Source organism: Dicentrarchus labrax, unplaced genomic scaffold (genome assembly GCF_905237075.1).
Source record: "Dicentrarchus labrax unplaced genomic scaffold, dlabrax2021, whole genome shotgun sequence".
Lineage (NCBI taxonomy): Eukaryota > Metazoa > Chordata > Actinopteri > Moronidae > Dicentrarchus > Dicentrarchus labrax.
Genome location: NW_026136720.1, coordinates 25,427,274 through 25,442,041, shown reverse-complemented (window position 1 = coordinate 25,442,041; position 14,768 = coordinate 25,427,274). Strand labels below are relative to the sequence as shown.

The following is a 14,768-nucleotide window of genomic DNA, read 5'->3' as shown; positions in this document are numbered from 1 at the left end:
TTTAACTCTTAGTTTCTCACAGAGGGAAGTCATATTAACACTCGCTTGAATGATGAAGTGAATGATGGACTTTCACCAGTTAACAGGGTCTGTAAAAAGAACACATTCAGGATGTCACATAATGGCAGTTTAGAAGACAAGTATTTAATATTCTCACTTGAGATACATACAATGAACAATAATAATAGTAATTAAAGCTGCAAGCAGCGTTGGGCGGGACCTCGCACTCCACGCAACTCGGGGCGTGCTGCGGCCGCGTCACGTGCCATCGTTACACGTGCGGACCAAAACATGAAATTTCACGTAAATCAGCTCAAAATTGCCACGCAGTGCTTACTTCCTGTTGCCAGTAGGTGGCGCTATCACTATGTCTTAATATTGTCATGTAGACAAGTTCAGGGCGGGACTGTTATAACACATGTGAAGTTTCATTGAGATTGGACCACATACGCTGAAGTTATGAGGACGTGTTCAGGGTGGGACTGTACACTGAAGATATGATTACTATCTGTTTGATGGCCAATCGGTGGAATTCGACACGTCGTCACGGGCACACGGTTAAACATACAGTCACAAATAGCACAACTTTTGATAACCAATGTGTGTAGATTGAAGTGATCGAATTTGAAGTCAGTCTGATAAAATCTGTAGGAGGAGTTAGTTAAAACAGAAGCCCTTAAATGCCGGAAATAGCATCACAGTTTGACATTCGATTCAACCTGGCCAACTGTGAGGGAACGCACGGACACACCCTTTAACGTACAGTCACAAATAGCACAACTTTTAATCAGCACCATTTTTTGACTGTACTGACTAATTTTGAAGCAGATCTGATAAATTCTCTAAGAGGAGTTCGTTCAAATACAATGCAAAAAAAGGCTGAAAATCATTGCAAAATGCCGGAAATGGCATCACAGTTTGACATTTGATTCAACCTGGCCAATTTTGAGGGCACGCCACGGACACGCCCTTTAATATACATGCACAAATAGCACAACTTTTAATCAGTAATGTTTTTTGACTGTACTGACCAATTTTGAAGTAGATACGATAAATTCCCTAGGAGGAGTACGTTCAAATACGAGGCGGAAAATTCACCGAAAATGACCACGGAATTCAGAATGGCCAACTTTGACGGCACGCCACGGACACGCCCTTCAACGTACATGCACAATTCACATTTGGTATGTGAGTTACAGGCACCAGTCTACACGTGCCCTGTAAATTTCATATTCATAACTATTACGGTCTCCGCACAGTGATTTACCCTGCCACCAGAGTGCCACCTAGTGGCGGATTGTTGACAAGTTTTTTAGCGAGCCTCAGGGAGCCATGGGCAAGCATTGTACCAAGTTTCATTTTAATCACACGTGCCAATGCTGAGATATAAACTTCTTCATTTTAAAGAGTGCCAACTTGTGGCGATGGCTGGAAATTGTGCACAATGCCTAAGGAAGACTATGGACCCAAGCTTGGTGTCAATCGGACATACCAATGTAGAGAAATGCCCGACTTCCTGTTTTGACGATAAAATCTACAGGAAGTCCTAATTTTATAGCGTGCTTATTTTTTGAAATATCAAAATTCTTCAAATTATTTTGCCAGGTGCTATGTGACAAATTTTGTGCGAATGGGACAAAGCGTATAGGAGGAACACGAAAAAGTAGTTTATGGACATTTCGCACTCTAACGGAAAGAAATTATAGGCGGAAGTGGGCGGGGCCTATATGGTGAGATTCAGCTCCATTCACCAATGTGAATGTGCGACAAACTATGCAGAAGTTATTAGCCTGAACGCACTTCTCATGATAGTAGCGCCACCTAGTGGCCAACCCAAAAGCGTTGCATAGAATATAAGATTTTTCACCACCACTGACATGTGCGTTGCTTTTCATGAGTTTTCGAGCACGGGAAAGCCTCCAAATATGAGATTTAAAAGTTACTAAAATGGGAGTCACGTGAGCACGCTGAGGAACATGGCCGACTAGAACAGAGCTCCCAACAGAACAACCCAAAACCTCGAAATGTGATAAATAGAGTTTTCTCTAAAGTGATAAAAGTGTGATTGAGAACTTTCCTTTGGCACGGTGTAACAAATATAAGTTTTAGATGGCAACGGGGCAAAGTCAACGGCCCCCTAGAACGCTGCGAAGTAACGCTAATAACATGGCGGACATACAGGACGGCGACAAGCAAGAAGAAGAAACGAAAGAACGAAGCATGGATACAAGCGTCCTGTCTGCTATGCAAAAATCGCTCGGAAAAGCTACGGACGAGCTTGGGCATGTTAGTGAGTTACTACTGGTATTGCAAGCTAATATTGACCAAGTTAAAAAGGACAATGCGGGACTCCGCACGGATGTTAATGGTGTCATACAGTGTCTGGAGGCAGCTGAAAGTAGGATATCTGATTTGGAAGATGAAAACGTTGGCCTTCGGCAAATAGTGGAGAGAAATGTAAAGCAGTGCTCAGTGCTTGACGTGGCCCAGCAGGATGCCAACTTTCGGGACAGACGCCAGAATCTGGTTCTGGTTGGTTTGAAAGAGAAGTTGGAAGAGGGCAACCCGGAGATATGTGTGAGGAACATCATTGTCGAGGCTCTGGGTGTGCCAGTGGACCAAACACAGCTACAGAGAGTGCATCGGGTCCCTGGCGGACCAGTGGTGGATGAAAATCGCTCACCGAGACCTATTGTCATCCGCTTCTTGTGCTTCTTGGAGAAGGAAAAAGTGTTTGCTGCCGCAAAACGGAAGTATAGGGAAGGGCAAGGAGTGGAGTGGAAAGGGTGCAAGCTTTCTTTTTTCCAAGACCTGCCACGGGAGTGGGCGGAGAAGAGGAAAAAGTTTTCGGAGGTGAGGGAAAAGTTGCACTCTCTGGACGTGCGGTTTACTGTGGCACCACCGGCACAAATGCGCTTCACCTGGAAAGGAAAGAGGATGAGATTTGACGACCACCGCAAAGCACTGGTATTCCTGAATGAAGAGGCTGCTGGAGCCTCCAGCACCAGTGACCCGCAGGATGGAGAAGAACAAGAATAAATATGCCAAATGGATGACGGACTGTTGACAGGCTGCCCGATGATGGATATAGGCTACCTGGTTCTGTTTTTACCTGAGACATAAGGGAAGGACGTGTTGAAACATGAAAGACCAGTATCATGGTAGGAGAGAATGTGTTCTTAATGACCTGTGGGAAACAGTAAATAGGTAAATGTACACATTTTTTTCCCTTTAGGATAACAGGGAGGTAGGAGTGAAGGTTTTTGCATCTATTGTTTTTTAGGTGGATGGTTTTTTCCCCACCCATGGATGTTTTGTTGGTTTGGTTGGTTTTGTGGTAGAGTGTTATATGTGCAAAATGTGGGGCACATTACATGTCTTTGTTTTATTTTTGTTTGGTAAGGTTGGCAGTTGGACAACACCCTAAATGGTTAGTATTAAGTGATTGATTGTGTAATGTGTAGGTTTTGGATAACTCAATATGCTGGAGTATAAATGGTCTTAAGATATGGTTAATTTTTTTAGGTTTATTAGTTGGAATATAAATGTATCACATAACCCTGCTAAAAGGTAGAGGTGGGCGATATATATCGTTTGCGATAATATCGTCATTGTTGTTTTGACGATGTGCAAATTTCCATTATCGAGTATTTAAATTACTTCGACAAAAACAATGAAACGCCCGCGGAAACTCCTCACATCCATTAATACACAGTGCAGCAGCGCTCTCTACAGCATGGCAGGATTCAGCCACACAACTAGTGGGCCTACGTGATCACATGACGTGATCACGTGACCTCTCGCTAGCATCCTCCTTGCAACAGTTTAGCAGCGCGTTGTGATGGTAGAGAGAAAATGCAAACACCTCCAGTCCCTGAAGCTACCGGTACTTCAGATGATTTAGTGCCGAGACGTGGGTCCTATGGGCTTCAGCGTTCAGAGCGCTAAGCGCCTTCAGCGGTAAAAAGATGTCAGCGGAGACGTTTTTTTTAGCGCAGCGCTCAGAGCGCTTCAAGTTGAAATCTGTTCAACTTTTAACACCGCTGGGCGCTCGGAAAATGAGTTTTTGAGCTCTCTCAGCGCTGTAAACGCGTTTGGTGGACACAAGTACAGTTCAGACAATTCTAATCACATTTTAAAGGATATCGACTGATTATCGTTATCGCCAAAATCCCAAAAAATATTGAGATATTATTTTTTGCCCATATCGCCCACCCCTACTAAAAGGAAGAAATGTTTGTCCTATCTTAGATCCCAACAAGCAGATGTGGCCCTGTTACAAGAGACACATCTGGTGGATACAGAAATAGCTAAATTTAAGACAGGATGGGTGGGACAGGTATACCATAGCTTTTATACTAGCAATAAATGTGGGATTGCACTACTTACACATAAAAATCATGTTGAAACAACATAAGGATAATGAAGGAAGGCTAATATGTGTTGAGGCTAAAATAAATGAAGTTAAGTGAACATATGTAATATATATGCCCCAAATAAAGAAGAGCCGGCCTTTTTTCATAAGGTTAATAAAATGATGGGGGAAATAGTGGACGGCCACACTATAATCTCTGGCGACTATAACCAGGTACAAGATGGGGTTTTGGATAAAACGTCTTTCACAAATAGTGTGCCGAGAGACAGAAGAACCATAAATCTAATGATGAGAGACCTGGGCCTGGTGGATATTTGGAGGCTAGAACATCCCAGGGATAGAGAATATACGTTTTATTCAAATATGCATAAAAGTCACAGCCGCTTAGATTATTTCCTGATATCCAAAGACCTGGTAGAAGGAACGGTAGACTGTACAAGTGGACCCATTGCATTAACGGACCATACTACTGTGCAATGTGGGGTACATTTTGGTTTAGACGTTATTAAATCTAATAGATGGAGGATGAATGTTTCATTGCTCAGAATTAAACTTTTGCCAATTTATTAGGGGAAGATCTTAAAATGTTTTTTGGCACTAACATAGGATCAACTAAGAGATTAGGCTCAGTGTGGGAGGCCTCTAAGGCCTATATAAGCGGCAAAATAATACAAAGTAAGAAGAAACAAGACAAAAAAACAAGTGCTGGGATTAGAATCCCAGTTGAAGGTTGCAGAAAAAGAACTGGCGGATTAACAAGGATTAATATTAAAAAGCTATGTACTACTAGGGAAAATGGGGGCTTGGCCCTTCCAAATGTAGAAATATATAATTTAGCTTTCGGAATTGGCTAAGCTGGTGAGGCACTGGGCTTACTATGGTTCTCAACCGGATTGGATAAATATAGAAATGGCCATGGTGGCTCCCTCCAGACCCATACAGGCTCTCTCTCAGATTAAAGTGGTAGAGGGGGGAAAAAATCCCATTCTGAAGCACTCTCAATAGATGTGGTCTGAGGTGCATAGGTTGATGGGGAAATCACAATACAAGCAGGGGTATTCTTCCGTATGGGATAACCCACGTATCGTGATAGGTAAACACTAATTTTGTTGGGATCCTTGGCAGAGGAACGGTATATGTGTGATTGATGATCTATATAAGGTGTAGTTTTTAAGTCATATCAGGAGCTCGTGGATCAATTTCTTTTGGAGGGAAGGGGTGAATTTTGGAAATATCTACAACTAAGGAGCAGTGTGCGAAGTGTTTTCCCACTTTACAGAAGTATAGAGGAATCTAATATGTTGCAAAACCTTTTTGATTTGCCAAGTACAATGCATAGTGCTTCAATATTTTACAAAAATATAATGGAATTACAAAGTGTGAATACTGAGAATCTTAGATTAATATGGCAAAGAGATTTAGAATGTGAAATAGGTAAGGAGAAATGGCATAGTTTCCAAGGTTTGCTGGGCCACTAGGATTAGAAGAAAATTTACCCATTACAAAATCATACATAGATACTACTATACTCCTATGAAGCTTTTCAGAATGGGCTTAGTAGAAGACAAAAGGTGTTGGAAGTGTAAGGGAGAAAATGGTAAATTTTTACATGCCTTTTGGGAATGTCCTGTGGCATTACCTTTCTGGAAAGAAGTATTAAGGAAACTGGGAGATTGGTTGGGACAAAGGTTACCGGAATCTCCACTGTTCTGTCTCCTGGGAGATAGCACACTTTTGCCACAAGGAGTCAACAAAGGATAGCATGCGCTAATAACCACAGGCCTCATCACTGCAGCAAGGCTGATACTGAGGAACTGGAAGAGCACACAGGGCTCGCAGATTGGACTCAACTGATGACGGAGACTGAATCCTACGAATATTTGATTGCCAGGAAGAACAATATTAAAGGGAAGTTCCATTAAGTATGGGACTATTTCTTTGTATATATTAAGGGCTCGATACATTAAGCATGTGTTGAAACACATTGCAGTTGATATAATCACAAACAATACAGTGATACAGAGGGGTGTAGAGAGGTGTTGTCCTTTAAGTTTAGTTTTGGCTGCCTTTTTGTGGGTTTTTTTTTTTGTTTTGTTGTCATTTGTAAGTTGTTTGTATTATTTGTTGAAAAATAAATAAATACTTTAATGGCAAAAAAAAAGTTACTGAAATAATAACCTTTACAGGTACAATAGGGCCTTCGCACGATTTGTGCTCGGGCCCTAATAATATTGATAATTACAATAATATCAGTACTATTAGCAGCACCACCAGGAGCCATGAGAACCTGCGAGATGAGAAACCACAAAAACTCAGCGGAATAAGTGAAGTAATGGGACATGACGTTTAACCCTTTAACCAGTGCTGTCTCTGTGCTATGATCTATGTCTAAATCCTAACTGAAAATCCTCTGAGCTGTTGCTATGTAGAAATTTACTGAAGTTAGAAATGGGTCTATAGTTGGCTAAAACCCCTGGGTCAAGAGTGGGCTTTTTAAGAAGGGGTTAAATTACAGCTACTTTAAAGGACTGTGGTACATAGCCTGAAAATGAAGGAAGATTGATCATATCCGGTAAAGAAGTGCCAACTAAGGGTAAGACTTCTTTAAGCAGCCTACTTGGGATGGGGTCTAACAGACAGGTTAATGGCTTTGATGAAGAAATGATTAAAGTTAGTTGATAAAGATTGATAGCGGAAAAGCAGTCTAAATATATATCTGGTTTTACAGTTAAAATTCCTGTATTTGGAGAGACAACGATACCTGTTGAGGGCAGTTGGTGATTAATTAATTATTGGTAATAATTTTATCATTAAAGAAACTTTAATTTAAAAATAAAAGGTGTTGCTACTGAGGGTTACGGCTCAATAGAGCTGTCAGCCTAGCAGTGCTGAAGAGGAACCTGGGGTTGTTCTTATTTTCTTCTATTAATGTTGAATAATAGGTTGCTCTGGCATTACCGAGGGCCTTTCTATATGTTTTAAAACTATCTTGCCAGATTGAATGTGATTCTGCCAGTTTGGAAGAGTCTATTAATGAGATAAATGCATTACAAAGGCAATCAATCAAACACATGAATAATAAAATCACCTACAATAATTGCTGGTGTGTGTGTGTGTGTGTGTGTGTGTGTGTGTGTGTGTGTGTGTGTGTGTGTGTGTGTGTGTGTGTGTGTGTGTGTGTGTGTGTGTGTGTGTGTGTGTGTGTGTGTGTGTGTGTGTGTGTGTGTGTGTGTGTGTGTGTGTGTGTGGGGCTTATCCTCACATATTATTTGCCGTTAACACTTTGTTTCTACTGATCGTCATGTGTTGTTTGCAGACTGTGGAGTCCATGTCCATAAGAGCTGCAGAGAGAGTCTGTCTGGCTGTACAAAGAGCAAAACAAAGGTAGGTTCAATACCCACCTTGGGCCTGTTATTTCTGCTTTTATTTCTTTAAAAATGTTCTAAAAATAACCATCACCAAGCCAAACACAAGTTGAACTAGTTATTTATTGATTTATATACAGTTTTATGACTTAGAGGGAGTCAAATTAATAGTAGTAATCTGTGTCTGCTTGCAGCAGGAATTGTAACAACTTGCAGATGTGTGAGGACATGAAATCCAGATTATAAAACTAAATGAATCTGCTTTGTCTGCTTTTTTTTAAGAAGTGAAATTTGTGATATATTATTTATTTTATCTAGAAGAGCGCACATGCACATTTGTATTACTCAGTATGGGTGTTAGAACATGACAGTAGCTGTACTGTATTTTGGTCAAAGACCAAAAGTAACATACTTACCAATATGTCAAGTTTTACCTTTAACTAAAATTGTCCTGTGTTTATTTCTTGCAGTCACTGGTGCCAGACGCTGTTCCTGGGTCAGTTGTTAACATGAGGAGTAAATGTAAGAACATATACAAACTCTTGTTGAACATGTTACTTTGATGATGCACCTGACTGAGCAGCCAACAACATGAAACCAGTAGATTCAAGACTATTGTAAATCTGTCCCAAACAATCAGTGTCAGTCCTAATTGGTCTGCAGCTTGGAGAATGGCCTCCGGATAGCTGATGATAGTCTTTAAGCCTGTCCACATTGGGCTTCAGGGTTATAAACTCATGGTGTTTCTGTAAATGATATTAGGAAGAATAAGGTGTAGAACTGCACATATGAAAAGTGTCCTGAGATAAGTTCTGTTAGGATTTGGCGCTATATAAATAACTTTTAATTTAATTTAATTCAAATTTAAATGTATATTCTTAGCAGGACAGACATGGATTTAAATAATAATAATATTACTTTATTAATATATTAATATAGATTTGATTTTGGCACACAGTCTATTTATTTTGTGAGATGTAGTGGAGTATAAGTATAAAGTAGTTTAAAATATAAGTACTCCAGTACTAGTACAAGTGTATCAAAATTGTACTTAAGTACCGTAGTTGAGTAAATGTATTCAATGTAAACTGTAAGTGAGGTAATGTTGACACTCGGGGGGAGTTTTTAAAGTAAAGAGAATAGAAATGGAGAACTTTATAATACTAATTAATCAGAGGCAAGAAGCTCAGAGGTAGAGCAGGTCATCCCCTAATCAGAAGGTTATTGGTTTGATCCCATGCTGCATGTTGAAGTATCCTTGAGCAAGATACTGAACCCCAAATAGCTTCCGATGCTGCGTCATCGGTGTGTGAATGGAATGAATGAGTTAGTTTCTGTTCGATGTGCTTTGCCATCACTGTGTGAATGTGTGTGAAAGGGCGAATGTGGCACGTAGTGTAAAAGCACTTTGAGTGGTGGAGAGACTAAAAAGGCTATACAAATACAGTCAATTTACCATTTAGGGTCAAATAAATGAAGAAAGCAGAAAGAATCAACTACTAGCTTTTTATTAAACTAAGGAAATGGTGTCTTTGTAGCATATAGATATGTGTCTCAGACATTATGAAGATCTGAAAAACCTTTTGTTATTGAGGTGTTTTCCTACAAAATGTTAAGAGAACATTCATACTATGACTGATTTAAACATTTTCAATAGATTTGAGCATAGCTAGATATATGCAATCTCCATTTGTAATGAGAGGGAATAGGTTAAACAAACTTGATTTGGTACACCATTACTGTTGCATGTAGCTGTAGTTAGAAGGGACAAGAGCAGAGTGAAGAAATAATAGACGCCAGTATTCTGTTGAGAAAGATATCTCCGTCTCAGTGAGAATTTTATAGTATACATTAATATTTAATATTATATTTATATCCTAATAAACTATGCATGGGAGTCTACTTCTGGTATATTAAGTCCTAAATGTGCACTTTGATGTTTATACCTAGCTACATCTTCAGCATCATCTGTTTCATCCACATCCTCCTCATCATCACGGGAACGCTGGTCTACAGTAACCACCCCTGATGACCAGCTGCCTGTGGTTTTTCCACGGAGACACCCTAGCATCTTCAATCCACACAGCAACCTGGCCAAGAGCATTTCCACCAGCAACATAGCAGGGTGAGAAACCTCTCTCTCACTCACAAACACACAGTCCATGGGGCTATTTTTATAAAGGCAGAATTCAGAAAATCTATCCATTGTTGATTGACTTCCTTTCATAATTTGTGTATACTTATTCCCTGACTTGATTTGTATGTTTTCCTTGTCCTCAGTAAGAAACAAAAATATTTGAAAAAATCCAGGATAACTTAAAAAGCAAGGTTTGACCTTGTCTAGTCAATTCAATTCAATTCAATTTTATTTGTATAGCGCCAATTCATAACAGAAGTTATCTCAGGACACTTAAGTTAACTTAACACTCTGTAAATGTTATAAGGAGTTCGGTCTAGACCTGCTCTATTTGAAAGAGACCCAACAGTACCACCATGAGCAAGCACTTGGCAAGGGAAAAAAAGTCAGAGCTTAAGTAATTTGGATAAGTGCACATTCACAGCTTTCTTGAACAGCCCAAAAGGTCGATCAGAGATTTACTGATGCAGACCACAAGGTCAATCACAGATTTACTAATGCTGAAATGTCACAAACTATACATAATGGGGGTTTATGTAAAGCATACTGTTTATTATTTAAAAAAGGAAATATGGCCACAGTAATAAAACAGCTAGAAAATCATGGCAAACAATAATGTAGTATTGTGTGTAGTAGTGTGTAAGTAGTAGTTTTATAAGGGGTTTTATTGCCTTTATATGATAGTGACAGCTGTAGTCAGACAGGAAAGGGGGGCACAGAGAGGGGGATGACACGCAGCAAAGGGCCGCAGGTCGGATTTGAACCCTGGGCTGCTACAGCAAGGACTCAGCCTCAGTACATTGGTGCTCTACTCACTGAGCTACCTGGGCCTGTGTAAGTAGTTGTTTGTTTCCACAGCGGTATCCACTTTATGCTATGTGGGTGCGGATAACAGGGTGAAGAGATATCATCTTTTAACCAATATTTGATGGCATTTGACATAAATGGATTTTTTGTTGTATGTGAAAATTAATTTACAACGTTTGGATTTTTAAGTGTGTTAAATAAATGATTTAGATTTTTGAAGTGACAAAAAAGGGATAAAGGAGTTGGAACCGACCACTTATTCAGTGCCAGTGGCTTTTAATAAATATAATCTTGATCAACACAATACAACAGTAACAATATCATATGGATAATTATGAAAACAATAATGGTCACAATGTTCAAATAATAACAGTACTTAACTGAATGGCATCATGTAGGTCTACCTGTGGTATTTTGTTAAAATAATAATGACAATATGCATCTGTGACAGCAGACTGAACAGATAAGGCTCCAGGATGAAACAAGCCTGGCTGTTAGCCTGGTCTGGAGCAGGCTAGCTGCACAGAATAAATCTCCATGGTAAATTATGTGCCACTGCTTTCACGAAACTGGAAAATAATGCTTTAATCTGCTATCTAGGTTTTATGAAATAGCCATCAGGTTGTATACAACAATTTGTTTTGATTTTACTGTGTATATTCATAAAGCATGGTTGAAGCTGAGTGGTTAGGGGGTCAGTCCTGTATCTTCACCATACTGTTCCCACCTGCTCACACTGGCTGCGCTGATCAACAAATATAAATATAGCTCTTTAATCCCCCAATCACTATTTTATTATATAAGGTCATTTATTTTGATGTTAGTATAAGAAATAATAGACTAAAAAGTCCCCCTCCACTCAAAAATTAGTTTTTCTTTTTGTTCCTACAGTTTGAGCTGCACTGTGTGGAATGTTGTACACTGATCAGCCATAACATTATGAGCACTGACAGGTGAAGTGAATAACACTGATTATCTCGTTATCATGGGCACCTTGGTGATTTGAGCAACTTTGACAAGGCCCAAATTGTGATGGCTCCTGAGATAGCTTCTGTTATGAATTGGCGCTATACAAATAAAATTGAATTGAATTGAATTAGACAACTGGGTGGGAGCATCTCCAAAACTGCAGCTCTTGTGGGGTGTTCCCGGTTTGCAGTGGTCAGTACCTATTAAAATTGGTCCAAGGAAGGAAAAGTGGCGACACATGGCACCGCATGGTGTTGAAAGCAGAGCTGAAGTCTACAAACAGGATCCTGGCATAGGTTCCTGGGGAGTCCAGATGCTGGAGGGTGAAGTGCAGGGCCATGTTTACTTCATCGTCTACAGACCTGTTGACTCTGTAGGCGAACTGCACTGGGTCCAGGAGTGGGTCCGTACTGGCTTTGAGGTGGGAAAGCACAAGGCACTCAAAAGACTTCATGACCACAGAGGTGAGGGCAACAGGTCTGTAGTCAGTCCTGTGGAACTTGTTTTTTGGGGACAGGGATGAGGGTGGATGCTTTGAAGCAGGCTGGCACATGACATGTCTCCAGTGAGGTATTGAAGATGTCCGTGAACACCGGAGACAGCTGGTCAGCAGCTGGTCAGCAGCTGGTCAGCACAGCACAAGCAGCCGGACCAGAGTCTGGTCAGGCTGCTTTGCGGGGGTTCTGCCTTTTAAAGAGCCTGTTGACGTCACTGTGGGGGAGGAGGAGGGATTCACAGAGTTGTGGAGTTGTGAAGTGGCCCCGGCTATTGCTGAGCTGGGGAGGGGGAACTGGTGAGGGGTGTCACGGAGGATGGTGTCAGGACTGCTCCTTTGTCTGTCGAAGCGACAATAGAACTCATTCAGCTCGTTTGCTGGGCGCAAGTCGCTGATGGAGTGGGGGGTTTTAGGTTTGTAGTTGGTTATCTGTCTGAGCCCCTTCCGGACGGGAACCAGAGTCGTTGGCTGAGAACTGATGTTTGAGTTTCTCAGAGTACTGTCGTTTAGCTTCTCTCACTACTTTGCTAAACTTGTACTTTGAGTCCTTAAACCTGTCCCTGTCCTCACTCCTGAACGCTTGTTTGGCTGTTAACCAGGGCTTGTCTTTGTTATATCTCACCCTGGTGCGTGATGGTATATAGCAGTCATCACAGAAGCTGATGTATGACGTCACAGCCTCTGTGTACCAGACTGTTGGTAGCAGTCCTGAAAACATCCCAGTCAGTACAAACACGCCTGAAGATCCCCTGTAGCTTCACTGGTCCACTGCTTTGATGTCCTCACAACAGGTTTACAGAGCTTTAATTTCTGCCTGTATGTAGGATTCAGGTGGACCATGACGTGGTCAGAGAGGCCTAGTGCGGCGCAGGGGATGGCGTGATAAGCTCTGCTGACTGTAGTGTAACAGTTATCCAGTGTGATCTCCTCTCTGGTCGGGCATTTAATAAACTGTCTGTATTTGGGGAGTTCGTGGCTGAGGTTTCCTTTGTTAAAGTCACCAAGGACAATAACTAAAGAGTCCGGGTCAGTCCGCTCCACACACAATATCTGGTCGGCGAGCATGCACTGTGCCTCCTGCACGTTGGCCTGCGTTGGAAGGTAAACACGACCAGAATGAATGAAACAAACTCACCGGTGGAGTAAAAAGGTTTACAGTTAATGAAGAAAGATTCCAGATTAGGAGAGCAGAAGTTTGTGGAAGTGGAAACAGGAGACAAACAAGTCAGATCCATAGAGGCCCCACCTCACAGCTTAAAGGACTTAAAGGATCTGCTGCTAACGTGTTGGTACCAGATACCACAGCACACCTTCATAGGTCTAGTGGAGTCCATGCCTCAACGGGTCAGGGCTGTTTTGGTGGCAGAAGGGGGACCTAAAAAATATTAGGCAGGTCGCTATAATGTATGTATAATGGCTGATTCGTGTTTGTGCTGAGTTTGACACTAGAATGATGTTTTCACATTCATCTGTTTTCTGTGCTAATTGAAAATTCTCACACTGAAATATATGCATTAAGTAATGTGTTTTGTGCTTGTCTGTTTTTAATTAATTTCTTCCATCTGTATCGATTAAACCACTTTTTGGTTCTCATTCTTACTGTTATTTAATTGTTGGCAGGGTCTTAAAAAGTCTAAAATCAAATAATCTGTGTTTTGAGTCTTAAAATTAATTAAAATGTCTTGTATATGATTTGATGATATAATTAATGAAGATAACATTACTTGTATAAAATTATATTTGACATTCTCTCTTTTAAATGTGTTTTTGGGAAGAAATTGTTTCGATCATGCTGCAACTACTACAAAACAAAACCGACATTCAATTCAATTCAATTTTATTTGTATAGCACCAATTCATAACAGAAGTTATCTCAGGACTAACCCTCAAATAGAGCAGGTCTAGACCGAACTCTTTAAAACATTATTTACAGAGACCCAACAGTACCAACATGAGCAAGCACTAGGCGACAAGGGCAAGGAAAAACTGCCTGTTAAAAGGCAGAAACCTAGGAAGGACAGATCCTTCGGCTATAGGTGGGTGGTCGTCTGTCTCAACCAGTTGGGGTGAGAGAGAGAGAGACAGAGAGAGAGAGAGAGAGAGAGACAGACAGGTGCACAGCAACAACAGTATTGGCAATGGCAATCTAGCAGGACCATGGCAGGAGGCTCCACCAGGATCGATAAGAACCTGCGAGACGAGAAAGCACAAGAACTCTGGAGAAGAAGTGAAGTTAGTAACATGCATTAATGGAACATGAATGAGTGCAGAAAGAGAGGAAGAGAGGAGCTCAGTGCACCATGGGAAATCCCCTGATAGTCTAGGCCTATAGCAGCATAACTAAGGGATGGTTCAGGACTCACCTGATCCAGCCCTAACTATAAGCTTTATCAAAGAGGAATGTCTTAAGCCTACTCTTGAATGTGGAGAGGGTGTCTACCTCCCGAACCACAACTGGAAGCTGGTTCCACAGAAGAGGAGCTTGGTAACTGAAGGCTCTGGCTCCTGTACTTTTTGAGACTATAGGAACCACAAGTAGCCCAGCATTCAGAGAACGTAGTGTTCTAGTGGGGTAATAGGGTACTATGAGCTCTTTAAGATATGAAGAGGCCTGACCAT

General features: G+C 41.0%; 1 protein-coding gene across 5 annotated transcripts in view; it reads left to right on the top strand.

The window, feature by feature from the left end:
- akap13 (A-kinase anchoring protein 13) overlaps nucleotides 1-14,768 on the top strand; it is a 137,239-nt gene that overhangs the window by 97,648 nt on the left and 24,823 nt on the right. For all 5 annotated transcript variants that reach the window (XM_051383118.1, XM_051383117.1, XM_051383116.1 and 2 more), the window contains 3 exons: nucleotides 7,692-7,759; nucleotides 8,211-8,262; nucleotides 9,691-9,865. In XM_051383118.1, the coding sequence (XP_051239078.1) occupies nucleotides 7,692-7,759; nucleotides 8,211-8,262; nucleotides 9,691-9,865 (295 nt within the window). The remainder of the gene's footprint in view (nucleotides 1-7,691; nucleotides 7,760-8,210; nucleotides 8,263-9,690; nucleotides 9,866-14,768) is intronic.